Raw genomic sequence first — 25,776 nt, forward strand, 5'->3', positions numbered from 1 at the left:
CGACGATAAGAGAGGCCCCTCCTCACTGGGGTAATAAGCCAGGCCAGCCTTTCCTTCTCAGTCAATATCGCTACTTACTGCCCTCCACGCAGCAAACGCAAACTTCTTTCTCGACCAAAAACACCATGCGAAAGCTAAGCATACAAGAAGATGACGCTCAGCTTGCGGCCATGGGCCACAAGGCGGAGCTGCATCGCAACTTCTCCATGCTGTAATGTCATTTCTTCGCAGCTCCTCCCCCATCTGTTATGCACAGAAATTGACCGCGCCTCTCTTTATGAGCATTTAGTTCGATGTTGGGTCTGGCCTTTGCGGTGCTAAACGTGAGTTTTCATCATTTTCCGAGGCCGCATTGGTCTTCTGTAGAGTCTGATCAAGGCAACTATTGTTGACGAGTACACCCGTTATCAGTGTGAAGAACTCGACTGGCTGACCTTGCAATTGATAGTCATGGACAGCGCTATCCGCTAGTCTTAGTGTCAGCCTCTCTTCTGGTGGAAGCACAAGTATTGTGTGGGGTGAGTTCTGTGACACAGCAGAGCACGCTCCATCATTTTCTAACATGCGAGAAACCTCAAGGCCTGGTAACTGCAGGTGTGTGTAATCTATGTATTGCAACATCATTAGCGGAGTTTTTGTCCGCATACCCGACGTATGACGCCTCTACGCAACTCGTTACACCCTCCAGCTAAAACCATCCTCAGCGCCGGTGGCCAATACCACTGGGTCGCAGGTCAGACCCCCCACCCACTACGAATTGCAGAGTACAATATCAACTGACACATGCATCAGCCAGTATGTCATCTCATGTACTTGTATCTTCGCCGTCTAGAGCTGACGACAACAGTTTCTTGGCCAGAGTGGGTGCCCATACTGTCATGGGTGACTGGCTGGGTCAATGTGGTTGGATGGGTAAAATAAACCCTCCTTTGTTGAAATGGCACGACGCTCACCAGTTGCTCAGGTTGCACTCGTTGCTACTAACGCGCTGCTCTCCAGCCAACTGATTGTAGGTATCGTATATGCCAAAACCGTGGGTCTCTTATCCATCTATACTTGTATGTGTGCCTGATCTGGTTGTGCAGGAATACGAAGTCACAAATTGGCAGCAGTTTCTGATATACATTGGGTTTACACTCGTTGCATTCCTGCTGAACGCCTTCCTGAACTCTGTTCTTCCCCGGATCTACAAAGGTGCCTTATTCTGGTCGCTGGGAGGGTTCGCCATTGTATCGATTACAGCATTAATCTGTGCATCGCCGAATTACAACTCTGGTCGATTTGTTTTCACCGAATTCATCAACCGTACTGGATGGCCAGACGGTGTTGCTTGGCTTCTTGGGGTACGCGCAGCGGAGAAGAGTGACTCGCTCGTTATCCGTTGCGTCATTGGCTAACTCTTCGCTAGCTTCTCCAAGGCGGCCTTGGTCTCACAGCCTTTGTACGTTGAGAAATGATGCTTCAGATACTCATGGCGGCTCACTCATAACTTGTTAGGACTCTGTGGCGCACATGATTGAGGGTGCGTCACGATTGAGTAATTGTACAGCTGTGGTACTAACATACACCTAGAAATTCCACAGCCCTCAAAAAGAGGACCCAAAATAATGGTCGGTTGCATTGGTATCGGCATCTTCACCGGTTCCATCTTTCTCATTGTGCTGCTTTTTGTCGCCGGAGACATTGACCGAGTCATTGAATCGGCTGCAGGGCCCCTCCTCCAGATCTTAATCAATGCCACCAAAAACACTGCGGGGGCGATCTGTCTACTCATGTTTCCGCTCGTGTGTTTGGCCTTTGCGACCATCTCCGTCATGACAACGAGCAGTCGAATGATCTTTGCATTTGCGCGAGATGGGGGTCTCCCTGGTTCCAAGTTCTTGGCCCGAGTGCACCCGCAACTAGGTCTACCTCTTAACGCGCTCATACTTACTTCTGTCGTGGTTGTTATTTTCGGCGTCATCAACATCGCCTCTACAAAGTGAGAAAGACCCGGTACTAGGTCATCCGATATTTTGCTCACATTGGATTTCCTCTGCAGTGCATTTAGCGCCATTATCTCGGCCGCTGTTGTCACGCTCGACCTGTCATATGCCATGCCCATAGCTGTTAACTGTCTTCAGGGACGAAGGGCCCTTCCAGATCGCGAATGGAAGCTGCCGACATGGCTGGGATGGACTTGCGACATCATTGCTCTGTCGTACATCGGCATCACTACCGTACTCTTCGTCTTTCCCCCAGAACGACACGTTACAGGGAGCAACATGAGTAAGTACTGATAGCTGAATGGCGGATGAGCACTAATGTCGGGACAGATTATTGCATCGTGGCATTCGCCATTATCGTGGCAATTTCGATCTTCCAGTGGATTGTTGATGGGCGAAAGAACTACGCCGGACCGCGAATCGATATTGCCGTGGCTGACATCGCTGGTGTTCCCAAGTTGGAAGAGGAAACTATTCAAATGGCGGAAAACTAACCCGAGGAAACCATTGTCTACTTTTCACCGCTTTCTACAGTCAAGCGATTGCCGAAACATTGGATTCAGCACTTTTTCTTTTTGGTGCCCTTCTATTGAGAATGTCTCTGGATTAATATCAAGACAAAGTGTGTTGCATTGGTGAGCAATCCGTAATGCTCAGGACAGGTTTTGTTATCTTGTGAACGGAATAGCTCTATTCCCGTCGTGTGGTTGAGCCGTTCTTTTGGAATCGTTAAAAACTGGTAAAAGGTTAGACAAAGCCACCAAAATAAAAAGACAAAAACTTGCCGTATTTCGTATGAGCCCGCCCGAGTCATGTACCTCACCCACTTGACGCTTGAGTAATTGCTCTTCTCAAATACCTTTAGGTATCGCACCAGCAGGCCTGAGCTTGTAAACATGAGCAAACTAAAATTTAGACTGAGAGGTGGCCGACTCCACGCCCGTTGGTTCGTCATACTAGTGAGAACAGCCTCGGCGCTCAGTACGTATTCACTCTGACCAGTAAAGCGCGCAATCTTCCAGACGATGCAGTTTTCGCTAGGCTCGTACTTGGCTTTGCCTTGAGTGCACCTCTCTATTATCTTTGCAGTGTTGAGCGGCGTCGGTATGCGGACAATGACGTTGGTTGCAAACAACTTGGGGCCAAAATTGGCCTTGACACCAATGCTGTACTCTACTTTTGATCGGCCGACCTCATTGACAATCGCGTGGACTTTGAAGGGCAGGTTGACATTTTCCGTCGCGCGGTACTTCATTAGCTCGAACTCGCCGTCTGGAGGGACAAAGCTAATAATTCTGTCGCTGTCAAACTTGCCCAATCGAACGCATTGGTGAAACTGACAGTCTTCCAGAGTGACACTGCCGGCGGCGGCCTTTGTCGCTTTTGACCCGAGCTTATTACCACTTTGGAGAGACTTTAGCCCATCGCTGTCGAGAAGTAGCCGGTCATTGAGTCCGAATTTGCATTCGGGAGTTCCAGAAAGGTACGCTCGCATGATGATCTGTCCGGTGACGTCGGCTCTCAAAACCGCACCAGTCGCTGACATGAGCAGGTTCACGTCTTCGATGACATCGACAAAAGCTTCATTTTTCCGGTATCGCACATCTGCTTTGCGCCATGATAAGGCGCCTGTAGCTTGCATTGTAATCTTGGACGTGTCTTCTGGTCGCGATTCGGATTTGACGCCCTCTGTGGTGATGTACATTTTCAGTGTGTCGGTTTCGGTATTTTGGGGGTAGCCGAAGTCAATGATTTCTGAACAAGAGGAAAAAAGTATTAGCCACGCTTTGAACAAATGTCGTACACTGTCATTGCTGATTCCTACCGTCTAATAGCTCGTACACCAGGACAAAGTTGTTCTTGACGGCCTCCTCGTCGAACTTGCCGAAATAGCCTTTACCCAGCTGTATCAGGCGGTATAGAAACTCGAACACTAGCGCAGCGTTTGCATTGCTTTTGGTGATTGCGACGAGGTAGATGTTTTCGTGCTTGACATGGCTGAATGTCGTGCTGCCCAGCGTCAGGATAGGGGAGCGGACCTGAGCATTGGAGATGACTTGGATGCGAAAGACATCTGCAAGACGTGGTCGGCAGTCATTGCGAAAGGCGCGAAAAATGAGGTTTTCACCTTTTTGATTGAATATTAACACGCCGGAGAGCATCCTTGAATGTGTCTCTTTTTGCGACCGCAACCGTGGAGGGGTTGTTCAGCGTAGATTTCGCCATGGTGACGACTGCTACATACAGAGGGGGCAACGGAGACGCCTTTCTGCCGAGGGGTGAGAAGTAAGGCGGTGAGGGGCCAGGGAATCAACCAAGTATCAGGATCCCTACCTGGGTATAGGGTAGGTAGTAAGGTAGCTAGGTACGGAGCAAACTAGGTACTGATAACCACATGAACTAAGTGTAGGGGCATACTTATTAATTTGCTATAAAATCATGTATAAGCAACCATCTTTTCTCCTTGCAAGACTTTCTTTTATAATGAGGGAGGATTTTGGATAGTGAACTGGTGCCACGAAATCATCACACTAGGATAGGACATGCAGCAAAAAGGCAAAACAAGGCTGCCATGCGAATCACACTCCTCACAGGTGCTGTAGAGCCCCCCGCAAGCTGCGCAATAGCACATCTGTACATAACCATTCCCGAACATCCAAGTTCAAATCACACCAGCGTTCCTAAATATTTTCCAGACTGGTTACAATATCGACGACCAGGCTGTACTATGGGCAGAGATTTCGCCTGCCCAGGACTAGGCTTGTAGCCTACATTGCCAAGCTGCACACATCTCAGGATTTCTTTCGCCCACCACATTCTCTGTCGAGACACCAACTGCGCAAATTCACTGGAGAAGCTGTATGATCGCGAGATCAAGATGCTCGCGAATATGACGGATCCACTTACGGCCGCCGGCTCCATGCTGCGCATTGTCACGTCGGGCGTGCAGCTCGCCACGACTCTGCAGACGTACATGGAGCTCGCGCGCGATGCCGAGCATGAGCTGCACGATATTGTCTTCGATGTCAACGCCACGGCCTCTGCGCTCAAGCAGCTTCACGTCATACTCGATGCAGACAAAGACGCCAAGACCGCCGTCTTCAACGTCTCCGGCATCCGTGAGGTAGAGACGGTGGCACAAAAGTGTCACGCGGTGTATCAAAATATAATCAAGCTCATACAGAAAGCCAGCAACTCCGGCAACGACGGCATCACAGAGAGTGCAGGCCGGAGCGGCACGGCGAACCCAAATCTTGACCCGACGGTTTTAGAACCGCTGACTTTGATGGGCAAACTCGCCTGGCCATGGTTGCGGCCACGCATTCTACGATGCCAAAAACAGCTGAGCTGGCTCAAGGTGAGCTTGCTCTTCACGTTGCAGGTGGCAAGTATTGCGCAGTCGCAGCTGAGGTGGGTAAATGTAGCTCTTGCTCCTACGTGGTCTCGAGCACTAATCGCAAATATAGCGGCAGACGTCAGACTGAGGAGACAAACTTGAGACAGGAAATGGCAGTCACGCTGCAGAAACGCCGAAATCTTCTACTGTATGGTATAGCTGGAAATGGAGCGGCGAAGAGCTCCGACGTCGAGTCACCCTCGATCATCTCCAGCACGGCTGGCTCTGTGGCGGGGAACCAGCAAAACAAAGGTAAAGCTTGTGCGTATGGAGAGCAGGACCAGACAAGGCAGAGCAGTCTGTCATCAAGTAGTTCATCGGATAGTTCATCACAGATTGCAGACTTTCCGGACTTGGCCACCGCCTCCGTAACGTCCACGTCGGCAAATTCTGGCGAGGGCGCCGGATTGAACACTGCAGATCAAACGAAAGAGGTACCAAAACCAGGCCCACATCTCCTGGCTTCAGTTCCGCCCGTCGAAGCTGCCGCTATCCCGACAGGCACCGGTGCGGGCTCACCCGGACCGCAACTAGCTGCGGACCTTTTCGAGAACGTTATGGAGCGCCCCCCGGAGACAATCTCAAGGCAGCTTCCGTCTTGCTTTAGCCGCTGGGCGGACCGCATTTTTGGGTCACAGAGGAGATACCTCGACGACGAGCAGAGCACAACGCTCGAGGCATACATTTGTGAGAACATTGCCGGGGCGGCGTATAGCAACGACCGTATAGTCAAAGTTCAGTTTGGACACAAGAGGCTTTTGGCTGGCCTGAAAGCCATGCTCAAGAATAGAAACGACGACCAATGGAGCTATTATCTGGGCCTGGGCCCCGAGAAGCGCAAATATCTCGACCTAGCTACTGAGCTAATACAGAGGGGCAGAAATCATGAACTGACCTGCGTTGCGCTACAGGAATTCGTCGTATGTGACGGACAGCTGCCCTTCTTGCTCATATTCTTCTCTATCGGGCGCAAGAATGAGCCCATCATCCTGCATTTCGAAGGGCAGTCATACTATCTTCCCTTTGCGGCCTGCAGATCAATCAAATCCATCAAACACGCTATCCTTGATGTCTGTTTCAGCTCATCTGCGCGCATGTCAATGCTGCCGTTCATCAGCGAAGACCGCTTCCAGTTGGCCGACGAGAGGAATATTGTAATTCTACCCCGATTTCTCCACCAGTTCATCAAGCCAGGCGCGCACCTTCGTCTCCTCCCGCACAAGGGTTGGCGGCCCAGACAAGGCGTACCCGTCGCTCTTGGGCTTGGCAAATCCAAGTCGCGCAGGAAGGATTTTCCGATTAGGAGACGCTCCACGGCACAATCCGATACGGCTTCTCAGAGAGGAGTCGCCGAAGCCCCAGCATGGATGAGCTCCGCATGTAGTTCGCTTCTATCGGATGGTGTGCCTGCACCAGCGGCGGCTTTGCATGTCGCATTTGACATTTATAAACGACCGGTTACAGTTGATTAATTCTCATGTACATGGAAGGAAGAAGAGCTTTGGATTACGTGGCGCTGCCTTTTGGCCCATCGAAACAGCCTCGCCAAAAGTGATCGTCTGGAGAACGCACTGTGGCGAACTTGGGCAAAGATGCAATATAGCCTCGAAACATGTCCTGCAGAACGCATGGATTGGTGAGTTTGCCTTGTTCTGGGAGACGTAGCAAATGTTTAACAGCAATTAGGGAACGCATGGGCATGTTGTATGGTCCTAAATATCAACGGGCTGATGGCGCTGAGCATCGCTCCTCGAGGCGGCGCGCATCCATCATGGGTTGCCGGTGTCCCTCTACGTACGGAGATGAAGATCCAGGACGACTCGGTATTGCTACAGGCACAGATGCAGACCCAGATCTCGACATTGTGGATGTTGACCTGGAGGCGCTCAAAGGTGAGATGAGTGTAGATCAGTGGCTGAGAAGGTTGACGAATGCATATCAAGCGCAAGCTGGCGCGGGCCCTCTGTAGAATGAAATGTCAAGACGAGCTCGGTAAACAACTAGCTGGGCTGACACAAGATGGTCAAATGGAAGATCAGTATCCTCTAGAAGTTGTCAAAGTTGGGTAGACCTATGCAACTTGTAATTCATATAGTCCATATAGTTATACATCTTGGATATACTTTATCTTATATGTTAGTATTCTATTTGAGAAATTTAATTTTTTTCTTTATTGTGATGACGATTCAGGAGATCATGCTCAATTATCTCTTTGAGGTTTTGAATTTTGTTGCATATAATAACTTATCCAGTTTCTCATAGACTTGTAGTATCATGAGTAACAGTTTCCATAACCTTCCTTACGCCCCCCAACTCACACGGCTGTTCTTGAACGCGTGGCGGCGGCCAGTACTTGCACACAGGGACTTACAAAATGTTGATTTTTTTGAAGAAAAAAAAAGAGAGATATAAACTTGCCATCGTTTTTTGTTTTTAATTCTGTCAAGAAGCAAGGAATATGGTAGAAAGATTCGGCTGCAAGGGAAATTTAGTCAGTCCCTACTTCAGCCAGAGAATACAAGACCTATTGGCTTCTCTAAGTAGGCTAACGTTCCTAGGTAGGTAGCTACCTTGACAGGTAAGTACTAGCTCAGTACTCCGTACCGAGAACGGAGTACCTGGAACAGACCTACATCTACTAGGTAGGCAACTATCCACAGTACCTGCACTGCACTGGTGCAGGGGTACGAGTGGGAGATTACTTAGCGGCTACGAACCCCCCTGAAATCAATAAAATACAACCAAAGCCGGCCGCTGCAATATAGCACACGAGGCTTTAAAATCTCTCTGGATCTGAGGAATTTAAACTGTAAAAGAGACTAAACTAGCACCTACTCTTGCTATGATTAGGTAGCTACTTCTTAAAGGTGACGAAAGTGCATAGGTTCCTGTGGTAAAGATGGTAGTGACCTCTACAGAGATAGGCGGGTTAGCTACCTGGTCACCCACTAAATTAGGTATAGTCATGCGCAAAATTCAAAATCTATCTGCTATATTTCAGCGGCCACCCAAAGCCACCTACCTGTAACCTACCCTACCCCTACCTTGGTAGTTTCTTCCCTTCTTTCTTCACCCACCGAGAGGCGCGATGGCTTCACGCTTTCCGGCGTCCTTTGTCGAGCCTTGGCGACAGCTCATTGGCGCGCACGAAAAAGAGCAATCTGATGACTTTCCAAGTTACAACTCAAACACCATTGACTCTCTCGTCACCACGAGCACCTTGACAGAGCTGTACGTCGGGACCGGACATAGCATCTACGAGCGCGCCCTCCTGCCCGCCATTCGCAATGCCAGACGCTCGGTTCACTTGGTGACTTGCTTCTGGGCAGACTCTCCCACGGCAACGTCCGTTCGGGCCACCCTCTTCGAGCTGGCGGCGTCTCGTGCCAGCCAGAGCCACCTGCCTACACTTCATATCACCATCGGCTTCTCCTCTCGTGGACTCCTTCAGAAGCTGTTGCACACCTCATCGAGAGGGGGCCATGTATATCCGCCTTCCGAATGGAAGGCTCTGAAGCTACCAGACCAGCAGACCCTGCGGAGTGGTTCCATTGAACTGACTGTCAAGACTCTTTTTTTTACACCCTTCAGTGTAATGCATCCAAAGTATCTCATTGTCGACGAAACCGAAGCATGGGTTCCCAGTTGCAACGTTAGCTGGGAAAAGTGGTTTGAAGGTTGTGTCCAGTTACATGGTGGCGCTGTGCAGTCTCTGCTGTCCTTTCATGAACGTGTTTGGGGTTTGGGAACGAGCCGGTCAAACGCAATGCCGATGCAACCTCTGCGAAGTAGTCATCAGCCCACGGAGCGACCAGCAACCGGCATCCTTACCGGCAACACTGATGCACATCCCTTTTCTGCAGCCGATGCCATGTCTCCTACTCAGTCGGTGAAGCTTGCTCTAGAGTCCACTCCCACGATTCTGTTACCCTCGTCTCACCATCGAAATCCTGGCTTCAGTTGGATTCCATTCCTCAGGAAGCCGAACCCGCCGATGACACCCTTGAACGCTGCCCTTCTGACCCTGTTCACGAACGCGAGGACTAGTATCATATTAGTGACGCCAAACGTTACAAGCAAACCTGTGATACAAGCGATTCTCGCAGCCCTGGTTCGGGGCGTGTCTGTTCAAATCAGGACCAACGAATCAATGATGCTTATCGAGCAGCTCGCCACCTGTGGAACAACCACCAGTCGCTGTATGAATAAGCTAATAAAAGAGTATGCAAAACTGGTCGCGGCGCAGCGTCATCGCGCCCAGTCGGACCTCGAAGCTCAACCACATCCTCTCGGAACGCTAGAGATATACTATTATCAGCATCTTGCCGAGCGAGAAAGCCAACCAGATGAGCCCGTTGTTAGTCATTTCAAGATGACAATGGTCGACGACACCTATCTTCTGCTGGGCTCCGGCAACATGGACAGGGCTAGTTGGTGGACCAGCCAGGAACTGGGTATCCTGTTCTACGTGCCCGGATTTGCCGAAAGAGTGCTTTGGGAAAAGGTGCTCAAGGTCCGTGGGCGGCGTGCTTTTCCTCCTCCATAAATTGCATGTTTAAAATTTAAGAACTACAAGTTTTCTGATCATAGAAGTCAATGAATTTGACGTGCCTCAATGCATAGCCGGCATGTGTCAGTATGTATTTCACGGGTTTATCTGCTTAGCCTTTTCTAGCAGCGAAATAAATGCCTCCGGGTCTCTCGCTCCTGACCACCGGAACTGGTCCTGGATGGTAAACGCAGGGACGCCATCGATGCCGCTTGCTCTCGCGCCCGCGGCTGCCTCGTCAACTTCAATCCCGTACTCATCACTCTCCCGTATAGCTTTTCGAAAATCTCCTTCCGGGATGCCCGACGACTTGGCAATCTCACCGAGGACTTCGTACGTCGTGATGTCCTTTTCATTCTCAAAGTAGGCCGAAAAAATACCCTCGACAGTCTTCTTCTCAACTTGGCTGCCGTACTTTTTGGATAGTTCGATCAGCCGGTGAGAGTCGCGAGTGTTGCCGACGTTTCCGCCCCAGCGAAAGTTGATGCCGAGAGGCGTGCCGACTTCTGCGAGCCTCCGGTGACCCTGCTCTCTTTGCGCGGCGCCAAATTTGGCCTTGTAAAGAGTCTCCTTATCCATACTCATACCGGAACCTCTTGGAAACTCTGGCATGAGTTGATAAGGAAAGAATTCGATTTTGAAGGTATCCTTTGATTCTGGGTGCTTGGCGTGCCAGAGTTTGATGGCTTGCTCCAGCTGTCGGTGGCCGACATAGCACCACGGGCATACAGTGTCTGAGACGACCTTGATGTTGAAAGTCGTCATTTTGGCGCGTAGATAGCTCAAAAAAGGTGAGAAAAATTATGAAGAGATAGTTCTTCTGGAAAAGTATACTTGAGAATCTTATATCTACCCTTCGGAGCATATTACTAATGTATTGTTCTGAGAACCCGCCGAAAGGTTCTGCTTCGTCCCCGTATCCAGCGCAAATACAGTGGGCGAATTATTAATGATGGCCATCCCGCACGCCATTCCCCCCAATCAGACTCCAGTGCCGCCGCAATGATTGTTGGTCGGGGACAACAACATTAGCGCACAAAGATTGACCCTCTATATTCCCATTGTATAAGACGGATTGGTCGTGCCTGCCACCATCGCCAATGCCCAGCTTTGGTTCTACAATTGAAAGGGTCATGCGGTCAAAGGTATGTTCAATTGAGGCTATCAGAAATATGTACGTAGTTTTGTTCTCTCTTATAAAAATACAAATGGACTCGAATTCAACGCCTACGCTGTGTAGCCGCCGACATAGACGGTCAACGTCTTCGGGCGCCCGGAGGCGACTGTCCCAGAGGCGTTCTCATTGCCAGCATTGACATCGTCATAAGGGAAAGCATAACCTCGACCGTCAGTCTCGTGCTCGTGAATCAGGCGACCGTAGTGGTTCGTTGGGTTCGCGGTATAGTAAGCGCTGGCAGGCAGGCTGGGCTGGACGTTGCCGCCAGGCAGAAGGAGGGTGGTGCGGACAAAGGCGGCGCAGATGCGTGCAACGGCGGCTAGGTGAACACCGTTGCCGCGGTTCTCGAATGGTCCGCTGTTGCAACCCCAAATATCGGCGGCGGATGGTTTTTGGAATCCTAGATTGTCGCCGGGGCAGCTGATCTGGCCACCAGAGACTTTGCAGCTCACGTTTCCAGCATCGCCTTGCGTGTTGACAATCAACGGTTGCTTCGAGTACTTGTCCCAGACCTGGTTGACATAGCTTTCCCAGTAGTTGGCAAACCCGTTAGGATCGATGACGGTATAGTCGTTGGGCGAGAGGACGCGAACAGCAGCTCCGGCACTGTTGGCGATGCACATTTTACCCCACGGTCGGCCATCCTTGGAGCCCTGCTGGCGAACTCCATCGCAGATGGTCTGCATGGCGCCGTTGGTGAGACCTTTGGTGACTTGCTTGGGAGTACCATCATCAGTAGTGAGGTCCATGCTAAGGATCATGCCGACAAAATCAACATAGCTGATGTTGGCGTAGATGGCTCCCTCCTTGGTAAAGGTCAGTTCGACAAAGCCCCAATCGGTTCCGGCACTGGGGTCTCCAAGGTTGGTGACGGAGGGCTGAACGAGACCGTCACCACCATCGCCAGTACGGACCATGGCAAACTGCAGTTCACCTTCGGCAAAGTAGATGCGGCCGGACTCGAGTGAGATGGGAAGATTCATGGATAATTTCTGGCCCTTGCCGGGTAGGGAAATCTTGATATTCTCCTTCACAGGAACAGGTACTCCAGATCCCCCAGAGCTAGGATAGACAAGGGTACCATCTTGTCTAACAAAGACAACGCGCTTCTGAGGGTCAAGACCGACAATGTATGCATTGACGGCCCTACCAGAAAAGTTGTTGACGAACTCAAAGGGAATGGAGTTACCTGGACGCTCAGAAATCTCCGAGAGGGCAACAATCTTGGTCTGTGCCCCGTTGTATGTGCCGTTAAGTGTATTTTCTTTGGTAACTTTCATATCTTTAACCGTGCCGGGATGAACAATAGTAACATCCGAGCCGTCTCGGAGTGTAATTGTCGGAGCGGCCATTGCAGCACCCAGAAGGGCGGCGACAGCAGTCAGTAGCTTCATATTGACTATTGATGGATGTGTTGTACTTGGTCAGGAGAAATACGGCGAGTGTGTTGCCACTTTGAACTACTTTCGAGCTTTATATATAGTCATGGTGCTTCGCAAATTGCTCCTTGCATGCTGAGATATTCTAAACGGCTGTTCTGCGAGCCACGCCATGAGCTTCCCAACCATCTCCACCACGACTCCTCAATATGGATCAACGTTACTACTTTCGAAGCATACTTACTCGGAATGCTATTCTCTAGATTGATCCACAACGCATTCTGTCAGCGCGAGGGGGAATAAGCGAGCGAATTGCTCCTCAGCGTGTGATCAACTCCACTGTAATCTCCATCGTCTTGAGTGATCTCGAGAAGCTCAAATGTACCGTGAGAATACAAGACGTGTTTTTGAATGACCTACTACGCTATATATTTCCAGCAGTTTCCCATGTTTCGCATAGCAGCTCGTGAGAAGCATAACTTTGGAACATCCTGTGAGTAGATCCAAACATACCATAAAGTGTACTTGACAGGCAGCTAGACCAGCAAAGCTATCAATGTTGATCCTCAACTGTGACGGGCCGATTGATTCGAAAGGTATTTGATTTAGCTGCTGTAAGAGACAAAGAAGAACCAACTGTTCTCTGTCGGCTCATCACCCCGCTCCGAAAGGATTTCGAAGCCACGTTACCACGGACTCTCTTCGGTCCCGGGGCATCAAGAGGATTCCGCACCTTCCTAAAGCTGTCCACGACCGAATTCTCAACTGTCGACGCTCTGGGCTCCGGCGGAGCTCAGGGGTTGTCCGCCACGGCTGCGCGTGAACCCCTCTTGCTCGGCTCACACGGTCTACTGCTTTTGCTATTTGCAGACAAACCCCCCGGAGCTACTTTCTCTAGTGAGCTAGTTGCAAAAAGTCTGAAGCAAACTACTGCTCAGTAGTGCCTTGGTCAGGATTCGTCCAGGTGACATCGGCCCAAACCTTGCGCGGCCATTGTTCAGGAGCGCCCACGCCGTCGGGTCTTACTCAGCCGAGATGACAGTGAGGACTCATAACCGAACGTCGTTTGTGGACCTTAATACCGAGTCTGCAGCCGGATCTCCATTTTTTTCTCTGCAAGAGAGTTTACCCCAGAAAGCTGGTGCCTGAATATCATTCTCCCGCTAATGCAAGCTAGTCGCTCAAACGTCCGAGTACTGGAGCGTTGGAGTTGGGCGCCGACGCCAACCTCGATGGTTCTCTCATGTTGCATTCGGTGCTTTGATCGGCCTAAAAACTACAAAGGATTATGATGAGATCCTCCAAGCAGCTATGAGAATGACAGCAGCATACTGATACTTCCCTAGTTCAATTGCTACCAACGGTCCCTGAAGTGGCACCAACGTGTTGCGCTACGCTTATATATCGGCTGGTATGGCAGAGCCTAAATTCGTTATACACCATGTGACAGAGTTCTGCCTACTATTCTGGTTCATCTAATAGCAGTAAGGAGTCATTCTTCAACCTGCTCCACATCCCTGGAGATTCTCCGATGCAGTGTTGACATTGCTCATGCTGGTGGCCTGAGGAAAGCACTAATATTACATGTTGCCTCATGCAATGTAGCGCCTCATACAACTTGGATGTTGCGAAGAGAAGTGTTATTCGGTGCTTTCTTTTCTTTCAGGGATAATGCATTGCGTATTCCCAATTTATAGCGCGGTCCGGCTACATAGTGTCTCATGCGCACAAAGAGCTTAGCCGCCGTCTTCCAATACGGCCCGACCGAAAACGATGGATAACATGCAAATATTTAACCCAGAGCACCTAGGCTTTCCAGAGTAGTTTGTGTTCACTTTTATACCTTCGAATCTACATGTCTCGCTCTTCAGAGCACCTATTTAGATGTGAACTAGCTCTAGTCTCCATTCTCCATCTAGATGGCCCGAGATTGGAAAATAGACGAGCCATCATCTTACAATTCGAAGCATTGAGCAACCTTCAGATACTTAATAGCCAATTCCGCCGGGTGTGCCGTCTTGAGACAAAGCGAGTCACTGCTCTTGGCCGGCACAGGTTTCCCGGCAGTAAGGTTCCACGACACACACCCCGCAGTCTGTGGCTGCAGCGACGACCGGATTGGTTTCGTGTCTGAGCCATAGTTGCAAAAGACATCTTCCTTGGCTGTACTCTCGTCCGTAAAGTAGTCAACCACGTCCATAGAGTACTCCACTCGCATACCGCACTTCTCAAGCTGTTCAAGCCACGTGTTGCGCGCTTTGGCCTTGAAAGCAGCGGAGGTTCGGGTACTCCTTGGTGCCCTTCTCTCTCATTCTAATGAGACTATGTAAATGCTCGACGATCTACAAACATTTTGAGAATAACACGCCTCAGGCAACCTCACTTTAGTACCGCTTTACCGCTGTATCTCAAGTCGGTATCTCAGCACTTCCAAGACAGGACGGACTGACTGACAACAAGCGAGCTTCGTACAATTCTGTTGATCAAACTGGCAGGAATATCGACGTAGTCCAATCAAACTAATAATTTATACTTGCTGTCAAATTTTTATGGGATCTCTCGATATTCAGACGTCACAATCCTGTCACTAGAGTGCAAGGGCGGTCATGAGGCCACTCACTCCAGTGCCACTATAAGACCGAGATGCAGCTGGTGGTTGGTGGGCTAGGCTGAATATCATGGCTGTTATGCATTATTAGCGATGATTTGCAGATTTATGGTTCACGCTCCAGATACTTCTCGAAAGGACATATACTCATGGCAGATGTGATTGTATATCAGGCTTGACTTTGGTGCACACGCCTTTGGGCAGGGGTGTGGACGAGTCTCAGTGCTCTTGAACGGTTGAGGAACGCCCAGCAATTCGTGAAACCCGCAAGAGAGTAGCCCCAACTCAGTACTTTCTGTATTAGAGTTTCTAAAATTATATATTATTCATGATTGTGAAACTTGGGCCATAGCTTTCATCTGATGTACCACCAATGTAGCAGCTTGTACCTGGAACCCGCTCCAGTACATGTGCCATACACCAACAGCGCTGTGGACACACATCCATACTCGGGATGAAGGAACGCCATTGCAACAGAAGTAACAAGCATCCGGCTACAGGTTTTGTATTACGCAAAAGCTGCGGAAGCGGCCAGCAAAGTGCCAGCTAGTGGAAGAAGAGACCGGACGAGATGCAGTCTTGCCCATTTGACGACAAGGTCTTTGGTAGCTGACAGCATCTCAGCTGCAGAGAGCTGAGACAGGTTCGGGGCGAGTTCAAAAAGCTGCCTGTTTGTGGCGGCCATGAAGGCCCACGTAAATGGTGCAATGCTCACAGTGGCGACGCCAGCCAGAGCAAAAGCCCAACACGATCTGTCAGCGCACCGGCGCTTGACGATGGCAGTATAGCCGTGGATAAGGCCTATCCCGACAGCCATAGCAGGGAAGATGCGGTGGCCGTAATGGAAAAGTTGTTCCCATTGTCTCCCGAGATGTTTCGCATCTGTGGCCGTGTCTAGGATGACGGGAACAGAGGTGAAGCATAGTGACATCATGGCCCCTGTGTAAAGAACGTTGAGGAAGAAGAGAGTTAGTCACGCAGGCCGGTCCTCGACATCCCCGCAAATTTCTCGCCTCAGAAGGGCCAACGTACCAGAGAGGAAGGCGCCTGCTAGAACTCCCACGTGCTGGCTGGTACGGCTAGTGCCCGTTGCGAGAGTCATTGTGGGTGGCGGTTGAGGCTTGTAAGGTTGTAGAACGAAGGATGACCCAAGAATAAGAGACTTTCTCGGTAGGCCGTCGCCAAAATCGCCACCTCAACAGCGATCTGTAGATTCGATGTGATTTTGACAAGATCGAGAATGGAAGTGGCCAGAAAAGGCCCGCCTACAGCGTCTCGGGTCAAGGGTGGATGGTTCTTGGGCTTGCCCGTATCCGTCGGCAAACTTTATCTCAGCCATGGCAGCCTTGAAAACGGATCGTCCTGCCGGTATGGACTGAATTCATCCCGATGTGGGGCGCCAAAAGGACGGGAATAGATGAAGATGCCCAGACAGATCTCCCCGGCGTGGGGCGACAGCATCTCTGGACGGATTGCGCCAACCATGGCAATGGTGATGCCCCAGCCACCTCCTTGGGGGGGTCACACATATGAGGGTTACGATGATTCGCTCCACATCACACCAAAATACGGCATCTTTAAACACTTATTCCTCTACGAATTCAGTCAGCGCCCGTAGCTTATAAATTGATCCGGCCGTTTGAGACTTGATAGAATTAAAACCCTTGGATAGGCTGAAACTTACAGTTCCTTAGTAGAAACTGCCAAGAGCCGACGAATGGCACTGTGGTGGACGTGAAAGCCGGCGCCTTCTTGTGTACCTTTGGGCTGTATGACGTATACAGCAATAAGATGGCGAAAGGTACCAGCATAGTAGTCAAAGTAGCCTTTGTAGCCGAAATGTCGTTCATCCCCACATCCAACCAAAATCCCATCGTTTTCTGCAAAGTCGCGCTACAAGCCATATTTATAGTGGTCTCTTGACTGAGTGTATCCAGGTAAGGATGAAAGGTGAAGATAACGATACAGTGGTGTACGGAGTAGAGGCTGGAGAATCATGGGTGTGCTTTTGGTAATCGCTAATAAAGATGCGGTAAATAATAAGAAAATCTTCGAGTAATCTTTTCGTTCCGACCGCGCAAAGGATCAATGTAGCTGATACCGACAGGTCGGGGATTTCATCTTGCTAGTGGAGCGACACAACCACAACGGGACGCTAATAACTGCCCGAGGACGGCTGTTTCCTACGACCCGATATGGCAGCAGCAGATGAGGCTGGCTGAATTAGTGCGGCAGCGAGGCTAAATTTGTGGGGAGCAAATAAGAAGGCCGAAAACAGATAACCAGGGCCAAACTTGATATGGTCGCTAGACACGATTGCGACGAAGTATACTTGAGGACTCTTTATTTCTAACGAAGGAGCACTTTTTTTTCTTCTTTTACTTTACTTCTCGACTGCTTTTGCCTCTTCCTCTCTTCTTCACTCCTTCGAATTTCCATCTACCTTTCCACAATGACACAATTACCCGAGCTTGACGAGAACAGTACTAGAGTGTACATCTTCGGTGATCAAACATTCAATTACGAGCAGTCGCTGGCTCGCTTGATTCTCTCCAATAATGTACACCTAAACAGATTCTTCTCGTCCTGCTATACCGCTCTTCGAACAGAGCTTGGCCGTCTACCCCTGCATTCTCAAGATGCAACTCCTAAGTTCTCCAGCATTGCCGATCTTCTTACCAGAAAACGCGATGAGTGCATAAGCCCTGCCCTGGAGCAGGCGCTTTGCCTCGTTCATTCTTTTGCTGCGTTTATATGGTGAGTGCCAGAACCCCTTTCACGCGGATGAGGAAAGGAGTAGCAAGACTTTTGGCTGATACCGGCCATCCAGGGTCCATTCCGAAGGCAAAATATCATTTCCCAAAGCCCAAAACAGCCAGTTGTTGGGTCTGTGCACAGGGTCCATCGCAGCTGCAGTGGTGAGCACCTCAATAGATCTGGACCAATTGATCCCGTCGGCTGTGCATGCCGTTGTTGCCGGCCTACATACGGGCCTTCGGGCCTCTCAAGAGGCTGCATCGATGAATTGTGGCGGCTCGGCGACATCCCCCACGGACTCGTCTAAATATTCCTTGCTTTTGGCTGGCATGTCTGCGGACGAAATGTCCATCTTTCTCAAAGGTTTCAATCTTCAAAAGCCTTCTTCCCGTCATGCCTACATTAGTGCGACTGCTGGCACAGGTCTTACCGTTAGCGGGTCGCCGGAAGTGCTAGATCAGTTGATCAAGGAGGAAGCCCTCCGTGAGTTTGAGAAACTTATGCTACCCATTCGGAGTCCTTACCACGCTCCGCACTTGTTCGGCCAAGAAGACGTCGTCAACATTCTTGAGCGATGCAGACATACATCTCCTTCAAGAGCCACCATTGTGACGGCAACGCCTATACCATTACTGTCATGTGGCACTGGTCGTCCCTTCTGGGCCACGAGCTCTCTGGGGAGACTAGAAGGTGCTATCAGCGACGTGCTGACGCGCCCAATGAGGGTGGATAAGATGATGGAACATCTTGTATCGTCCTTCAACACTCATGGCTCGGAAAATGTAATAATAGTGCCAATTGGTACTGACGCGGGTGAAACGGTTCGAAGTCATCTAAGCTCTGCCCTCGACAATCGAGTTGTTGAGTTGGCACCGGTTCGAGAGGTGATAGGTCAGCTCCATTCCTGCCATGGCCCAATGGGAAGATCAAAGATTGCCGTCATCGGCATGGCTGGAAGGTTTCCGGGAGCATCGACCCCAGAGGAGCTATGGGAGCTCCTGCAGAACAGAACAGACATGTGCCGTGAGGTCCCTGAAATGAGATGGGACACAAATACGCATGTCGACATGTCTGGAAAGTCAAAGAATACGAGCAAAGTTCGTTGGGGCTGCTGGATCGACGATCCAGATCTTTTTGACGCTTCATTCTTCGCCATCTCACCCCGTGAGGCACCGCAGATTGACCCGGCTCAGCGGCTTGCCTTGATGACCGCGTACGAAGCGTTGGAACATGCAGGGGTCGTTCCAGGCCGCACAGTCTCTACCAGACAAGACCGCGTCGGTGTCTTTTACGGGGTGACGAGCAATGATTGGTGCGAGTCCAACAGTGGTCAAGATGTGGATGCCTACTACATCCCCGGCGCCAACCGCGCCTTCATCCCCGGACGTATAAATTACTTCTTCAAGTTCTCAGGCCCAAGCATGGCGATTGATACAGCGTGCTCCTCCAGCCTTGCTGCTATACACGCGGCCTGTAATGCATTGTGGCAAGGAGACATTGATATGGCCGTGGCTGGTGGCACCAACGTGCTGACGAACCCAGACATGACGACCGGGCTTGATAAAGGCCACTTCTTGTCGACCACGGGCAATTGCAAAACCTTTGACGAGACTGCAGATGGGTATTGCAGAGGCGAAGGGGTCGCTACTGTCATCCTCAAACGCCTCGAGGACGCTGTCGAGGACGGCGACACCATTCATTGCCTCCTCGGTAGTGCCTACACTAATCATTCAGCCGAGGCCGAGTCTATTACGCGCCCTCATGTTGGCGCCCAGAGAGATGTCTTTGAAAGGGTGCTCAACGACTCGGGTACTGCGCCATATGACGTTGGTTATGTCGAGATGCACGGCACCGGCACGCAAGCGGGCGACACGCGAGAGGTCAACTCCGTCTGCGACGTCCTGGCTCCGCTCGGTACCAAGCCTCACCGGCGACCATCTGACCGACCTCTGCACTTGGGTGCGCTCAAATCCAATATTGGTCACGGAGAATCCGTCTCGGGAGTAAGCGCTTTGATTAAGGTCATCATGATGATGCGCAAGCAGGAGATTCCGCCTCACTGCGGCATCAAGACCCGTATCAACCCTGCATTTCCTGCGGATCTTGCAGCGAGAAATGTTCGCATAGAGCTGGAGTCCACGTCCTGGCCGCAGTTTGATGGGATGCCGCGGAAAGCCATCATCAATAACTTTAGCGCTGCTGGCGGCAACACGTCCCTTTTGGTCGAGGAGCCGCCTCGTTTCCTCACAGAGGCGCGTCCTCTGAACAGCCTCGGTGATGCCAGGACCACCACCTACCCCGTGGCAGTAACCGCGAAATGCTCCAAGTCACTCCGAGCTAACATGGAGGCGCTGGTGGCCCATCTCTCGGGCTGCCAGTCTCGACTGCCTCCACTGCCGGCCCTGTCTTACACGACCACAGCGCGACGCCTGCACTACCGTCATCGCGTCATTGTATCTGCCAGCACAATTGACGGCGTGAAATCTCAGCTGGCCGAGGTTCTGGACAGCCAAGGGTGTGCGGCGGCCACCCGCGCCGCACCACCACCACCCAAGCACGTTGTCTTTGCCTTTACCGGCCAAGGGTCGCAGTACCCCGGCATGGGCAAGCGGCTCCTCGAAACGCTTGGCGTGTTCCGTGAGCAGATTCTGCGGTTCGACCAGCTCGTTCGCCGCTTCGGCTTCCCCAGTATCATGAGTCTGTTCAACGCGAGCCGGGGTGAGGAGGTCGGTGACTACGCACCGACCGTCGTTCAGCTTGCCAATACCTGCATGCAGATTGCGCTGGCTCGTATATGGATCTCCTGGGGTATTTCACCGACTGCTGTCGTTGGGCATAGCCTCGGTCATTACGCGGCTTTGAACATTGCAGGCGTTCTCTCAGACTCGGACACTGTCTACTTGGTGGGCCGCCGGGCGCAGCATCTTCAGGACATGTGCACTCCCGGCTCCCATGCCATGCTCGCCGTTTTTGCTTCAACTTCTGAGGTTGGCCAGTTTATCCATGATAGTAGCGTCGAGGTGGCTTGCATCAACGGACCCAGGGAGACTGTCTTGGCTGGTACGGTCGCTTCTGTGGCCGATGTGCAGCGGGCGCTGGCCGCCTCCGGCATACGAAACACGCTGATCAACGTTCCTTATGCCTTCCACTCATCTCAAATTGCTCCCATACAGGCGGCCTTTTGTCAGGATGCACAGGGTGTGGTCTTCCGCAAGCCGCAGATCCCCGTGCTCTCGCCACTCGCCGGTGACGTCGTCCGAGACTGTGGCGTGTTTGGGCCCGACTACGTTGTACGCCACGCAAGAATGCCTGTCAATATGAAGGGTTGTCTCGAATCTGCGTCCGCTGAGGGAATACTTTCCAGCGGAGCTTACACCATAGAGTTTGGACCCCATCCCGTCGTGTCGGGCATGATCAAGTCAACTCTCGGCCCTAGCGTTACAGCTCTACCTACACTATGGCGAAACTCCGATCCATGGGATGTTTTATTAAAGACGCTTTGCTCTCTTTACAGCGCCGGTCTATCCGTGAAGTGGGACGGGTACTTTGCTGATCATCCATCTGCCAGGAACGTAGTCGAACTTCCTAGCTACAGGTGGGATCTCAAGTCATTCTGGATTCCATATAGAAATGACTGGACTCTGACAAAAGGCGACATTCCTTTCGCAAGCTCAATATCCCTACTGTCTGCAGACAAAACCTCCATTCCTATGACCCCGCCAACACCGCCCAGGATTGAGACTAGCAGCACTATTCACAGAGTGCTCAAAGATGTGAGCAGCAGTGATGGTTACGAAATAACTATTGAGTGTGATGTGAGCCGCGAAGACGTGCAGCCATTTTTCAAGGGTCACAAGGTGGATGGCTTCGCTCTATGCACGCCGGTAAGTAGCATAGTCAAAGGCTTTCGGCTTCGTCTGTTCTGACATTCTATGGTAGGCCATCTACGCAGATATAAGCTTTTCCATTGGATCGTATGTCCTCGAACGCTTCCGCACGCTCTTTTCTGGCCACCCTGTCGTCAACATTGCCGATATGGACATTACAAGGGCTTTAATTGGCTCTGCCGACTGGAACCAGACGCTACGCTGCACAGTCAGGTTTGATTGGGCATGCCGCGAGGGAAAAGCGTTCTTTTCCGTCCTCGACGTAAGAAGATCTACCAAGACTCGATACACATCTTCTCTCCAAGGTGATGATTACTAACAAAGCTGATAGAAGAATGGTGCTTCGGTCGGGCAGCTTGCCAACTGCCAGATTAAATTCGCAGACACGTCCGAACAGCAGCGTCTCCAGCAGAGTTTGTCTAGTTACCAGGGCCATTTCGATAGGATGCGCCGCCAGTGTTCCGAAGGAAAGTCGTGCCGCTTGAGCGGGCCCATGGCTTACCGCATGGTTGCCACACTTGCCGAGTTCGATCCAGACTACCACTGCATTGACGAAGTCTTGTACGACAACGACAATTATGAAGCCGTCTGCACAGTCAGCTTCAATCAGATGAAAAAGGGTGGTACTTTCTACATCAACCCCGGAGGAATCGATGGTTTGACACAATCCGGTGGCTTCGTGATGAACGCCAATGACGGAACCAACCTCAGCACGGACGTTTTTGTCAATCATGGCTGGGATGACTTTCAAGTATTCGAGCCTATCCGCGATGACTGTCAGTATCGCACGCATGTTTGCATGGCACCTGGAAAAGAGGAGCAGCTCTGGAAAGGTGACATTGTCATCTTTACCGATGACCGCGCAGTAGGCTTAGTCAAGGGAGTACGGGTAAGTCAATGATACGACTCGCTGCGTCAGAATTGAACATGTCCATTGATTGATGACGCGACACGATATAGATCCAAGGCCTTCCTCGCCGGCTTCTTAGGTTTATCCTGACACAAGCCGCGAAGCCACCAAAGGAGCCCAAGGGTAAGAGCGGCGGTGAAGTGTGCAACAAGACTGTCCCGGTCTCTGAATCACCGCCAGTACCAGCACAAGGACTACTTCCTGAACCAGCGTTTGAGACCATTAGGTCACAGACTGCAGTCTCCCAATATGTAATGGAAGGCGCAGCTCCAACGACGCAACCGCAAATCATCTCACAGGCCAGGACGAACACCATTACTGAGGCTCCTGACAGTGCGGAAAATTACGATGATGTGGACGAGCGATTTAGTGAGGTGCTCAAGATCATTTCGGAGGAGGCTGAAATTGACATTGATCAGCTGACTGACGATGCGTCGCTTGTTGATCTCGGTCTGGATTCACTTCTGGTGCTCATGATTGGGAGCCGTCTCCGCGAGGATCTCGACATGGACATTGATACTTCTTCCGTTCTCTCGTCACTGGGGTCGATTCGTGAGCTTCGGAAGACGCTGTTTCCGTATCAGGGCACCTCTAGCTGCAGCTCCAGTTTCGTATCCTCAATCGACGCCTCCCCGTCGCCCAATGAGCCTGGTCTGTCTACCCCTGCCTCGTGCCCGTCTCCCACGTCTCCGGCCGCCACTATTCCTTGCGCAACGTCTGTAGTCTTGCAAGGCAGCTCTCGGACTTCAGAAAGAGTTCTGTGGTTCTTCCCAGACGGAAGCGGTCTGGCTTCGTCTTACGCGCCTTTGCCGAGAATCGCAAACGACTTGGTGGTCTACGGGCTCAACTCGCCGTATCTCAAAAAGAACACGCACATGGACTGCAGCTGGGACGAGCTGGTGGGGAGCTTCCTCGCAGAGATCAAGCGCCGCCAGCCTCGTGGGCCGTACAGCTTTGCCGGCTGGTCTGCCGGGGGCATCCTGGGTTTCCGCGCCGCGCAGATGCTCATGGACAGGGGAGAGCTGGTCAGAGATCTATTTCTCCTCGACTCTCCGCCGCCCGAGAATTTGCAGATGCTCCCGGAGCACTTCTTCGAATACTGCAGCTCCGCCGGGCTGTTTGGCGGGCAGGGAGCGGCTCCTGAGTGGCTCATCCGGCATTTCAGAAGCATCAACCGCGTCCTCAGCTCGTATAATGCCATGCCACTGACAGTCAATACTCTGCGCAAGGTGCACATTCTTTGGGCTTGCGAAAGCTCCGTCAATGAAACATTCCATCCACGGCCAGACGATCCACCGCATATGAAGTTCTTGACGGATAAGCGGACAGACTTTACCGCTGGAGGCTGGGCGCGGTTATTCCCCGGCATACCAGTGCAGGTTGACCGAGCAGTTGGCCAAGATCATTGGACTCTGTTGGTAAGTTTTTTTCATTTTTTTTTCTGGCTCAAGTGTAGCGAAATTTTCTTTCATCGTCTGACTGACTGGCTCCGCAGAAGGATAAATCGGCGGCCGATGTGGCAGCATACATGGCACGGGCAATGGATCAGCCTTGATTGGATTTCGATCAGAGAATTATTTCGTGTTTTTGGTCCGTTGTTTTTCTCAGTAACCTTGAATTTCCTTCATTTCAATTCTTTCATCTACCCTTGTTCCTCGACATCCAAATTTGCAAAACATACATCACGATACCCTCCTAGTTACAGAATTAGTAGACAAGCTTAAATATACTCAAAACGAGAAAAAAATCCATTACGCATGTGCCTTTTACTAACGTCTTACTGTCTCTCCTGGGAGCAGAGCGCAGTTACTGTAGCGCGATATTTTGCGTCTCGCCTGAGCACACAACAGCGTTACAAGTCTCTCGATGAATGGCTCTGGGTTTCACGCCAATGTAACCCCATGCTTCCTTTATAGGAAAAGAAACGTGACTGATTGTAGACAGTTGACGATATTGACACATCCTATAGCACAATACGTGGCATTTGCAGCCAGATTCCCTTCTAGACGTTGTCCAAAGTAAGTCTAATGGCTGACAGCAATCACTTATTACGCCGTGGCGGAGCATTTCTACGTTTCTCTTCTTGGAGCAAATCTGCCTATGCCGCGCTGCCGATTGCCACTCACCTGATACGCGGCTGCGCGCGGCGAAGATGCTTGTTCCCTGTCACAACGGCTCTGCGGCCCTGCAAGATTGCAACCCTTCAGCTACATAAAACAGCGCCATTGTGATGCCATTTGGACTTGTTGTTAGGCTTTGGCCCTGACGAGTCAGCATGCCTATAGACCTCTACAAATGGCATTGAAGCTACGGACTTGGCGTGCTAACTGACTCAAAAAATATGCTTCTGTGTTTAGTCGCTGGTTTCATGCGCCACGTCTACCTTACTCCATGAGCATGCTCAAGAGACTCGCAGGTACTTGTTATTCACTAATAAAGTATAATCATTAATAGAAGAATGCGCTCCCAATGTAGATGTGAGATATAACAAGAACAATTCCTTTCCAAGAGTTCTATAATATTTAGAATTGTTTCCATAATAGATGCCGTTATAGATAGACATATACTTAGACGACCATACCTGTGGTAGCTCGCATGCCTCCCCAGCACGCCGCAGAGGTGGGTGCTTGGTTCCTTAGCAGCTCCCAGCGCTCTTCATCCCTCGAGTCATTGACTTGGTATCAGAACTCGAGCCATTATTTCTTATTTTTTTGCTCCTATAGCTGGCCCCTACAATTAGCCCAAAACCTCGTTGAATATGAGTGCTGACTCAAATTGATGTACTGGTTAGCACTCATCAGTCGTTCGCTACGCTCCCGGCTCCTCCGGGTCGGTCTGCGGAATGCGTTTAGAAACTCGGGATTGGACCATTTAGGGTACTGCAGCGTCATGCAACTGAATCTGGAACTTGAATTTGGGGTCCGAGCCCTCATTTGAGGTACCAGTTCATCAACGCCTCGGTCGGAGTAGCGTCGGCTAGCACCTTTACTTATCAACATGGCGTACGGATTACAACAAGCTTCGACAAGCGGGTTCACCTGACTGGGACAGCCACCGAAATTCAAGAGAGGAACAAGACGAAATTGTTTAACCCGGTTAAAATTGGAAGTAAATTATTTATCAATAT

General features: G+C 50.9%; 9 protein-coding genes across 9 annotated transcripts; 4 read left to right on the plus strand and 5 right to left on the minus strand.

Annotated features, from left to right (window-relative positions):
- Positions 1–937: 937 nt before the first annotated feature.
- On the plus strand, positions 938–2,479 carry V2A60_008472 (uncharacterized protein; the record flags this gene model as incomplete). The annotated part of the gene is made up of 7 exons (XM_083259745.1): positions 938–1,009; positions 1,086–1,343; positions 1,409–1,441; positions 1,498–1,522; positions 1,573–1,981; positions 2,042–2,268; positions 2,316–2,479. 7 exons carry the CDS (start codon positions 938–940, stop codon positions 2,477–2,479), a joined length of 1,188 nt encoding a protein of 395 aa, XP_083115871.1.
- Positions 2,480–2,714: 235 nt separating this feature from the next.
- On the minus strand, positions 2,715–4,147 carry V2A60_008473 (Mu homology domain-containing protein; the record flags this gene model as incomplete). The annotated part of the gene is made up of 4 exons (XM_083259746.1): positions 2,715–2,721; positions 2,804–2,867; positions 2,943–3,740; positions 3,811–4,147. The coding sequence occupies 4 exons, from the start codon at positions 4,145–4,147 to the stop codon at positions 2,715–2,717; spliced, it is 1,206 nt and encodes a 401-aa protein (XP_083115872.1).
- A 716-nt stretch (positions 4,148–4,863) lies between these two features.
- Positions 4,864–6,854, plus strand: V2A60_008474 (uncharacterized protein; the record flags this gene model as incomplete). The annotated part of the gene is made up of 2 exons (XM_083259747.1): positions 4,864–5,396; positions 5,453–6,854. 2 exons carry the CDS (start codon positions 4,864–4,866, stop codon positions 6,852–6,854), a joined length of 1,935 nt encoding a protein of 644 aa, XP_083115873.1.
- A 1,616-nt stretch (positions 6,855–8,470) lies between these two features.
- On the plus strand, positions 8,471–9,928 carry V2A60_008475 (phospholipase D-like domain-containing protein; the record flags this gene model as incomplete). Its single annotated transcript, XM_083259748.1, has 1 exon — positions 8,471–9,928. One exon carries the CDS (start codon positions 8,471–8,473, stop codon positions 9,926–9,928), a length of 1,458 nt encoding a protein of 485 aa, XP_083115874.1.
- A 99-nt stretch (positions 9,929–10,027) lies between these two features.
- On the minus strand, positions 10,028–10,696 carry V2A60_008476 (thioredoxin-like protein; the record flags this gene model as incomplete). Its single annotated transcript, XM_083259749.1, has 1 exon — positions 10,028–10,696. One exon carries the CDS (start codon positions 10,694–10,696, stop codon positions 10,028–10,030), a length of 669 nt encoding a protein of 222 aa, XP_083115875.1.
- Positions 10,697–11,158: 462 nt separating this feature from the next.
- Positions 11,159–12,502, minus strand: V2A60_008477 (glycoside hydrolase family 64 protein; the record flags this gene model as incomplete). Its single annotated transcript, XM_083259750.1, has 1 exon — positions 11,159–12,502. The coding sequence occupies one exon, from the start codon at positions 12,500–12,502 to the stop codon at positions 11,159–11,161; it is 1,344 nt and encodes a 447-aa protein (XP_083115876.1).
- A 1,939-nt stretch (positions 12,503–14,441) lies between these two features.
- V2A60_008478 (uncharacterized protein) lies at positions 14,442–14,839 on the minus strand (the record flags this gene model as incomplete). The annotated part of the gene is made up of 2 exons (XM_083259751.1): positions 14,442–14,750; positions 14,834–14,839. 2 exons carry the CDS (start codon positions 14,837–14,839, stop codon positions 14,442–14,444), a joined length of 315 nt encoding a protein of 104 aa, XP_083115877.1.
- Positions 14,840–15,603: 764 nt separating this feature from the next.
- V2A60_008479 (anthrone oxygenase family protein) lies at positions 15,604–16,197 on the minus strand (the record flags this gene model as incomplete). The annotated part of the gene is made up of 2 exons (XM_083259752.1): positions 15,604–16,034; positions 16,128–16,197. The coding sequence occupies 2 exons, from the start codon at positions 16,195–16,197 to the stop codon at positions 15,604–15,606; spliced, it is 501 nt and encodes a 166-aa protein (XP_083115878.1).
- A 1,984-nt stretch (positions 16,198–18,181) lies between these two features.
- V2A60_008480 (uncharacterized protein) lies at positions 18,182–24,204 on the plus strand (the record flags this gene model as incomplete). Its single annotated transcript, XM_083259753.1, has 5 exons — positions 18,182–21,736; positions 21,792–22,001; positions 22,071–22,628; positions 22,700–24,067; positions 24,145–24,204. 5 exons carry the CDS (start codon positions 18,182–18,184, stop codon positions 24,202–24,204), a joined length of 5,751 nt encoding a protein of 1,916 aa, XP_083115879.1.
- Positions 24,205–25,776: the final 1,572 nt, after the last annotated feature.

The sequence above is a fragment of the Cordyceps javanica genome, chromosome 6 (assembly GCF_051103115.1).
Source record: "Cordyceps javanica chromosome 6, complete sequence".
NCBI lineage: Eukaryota > Fungi > Ascomycota > Sordariomycetes > Hypocreales > Cordycipitaceae > Cordyceps > Cordyceps javanica.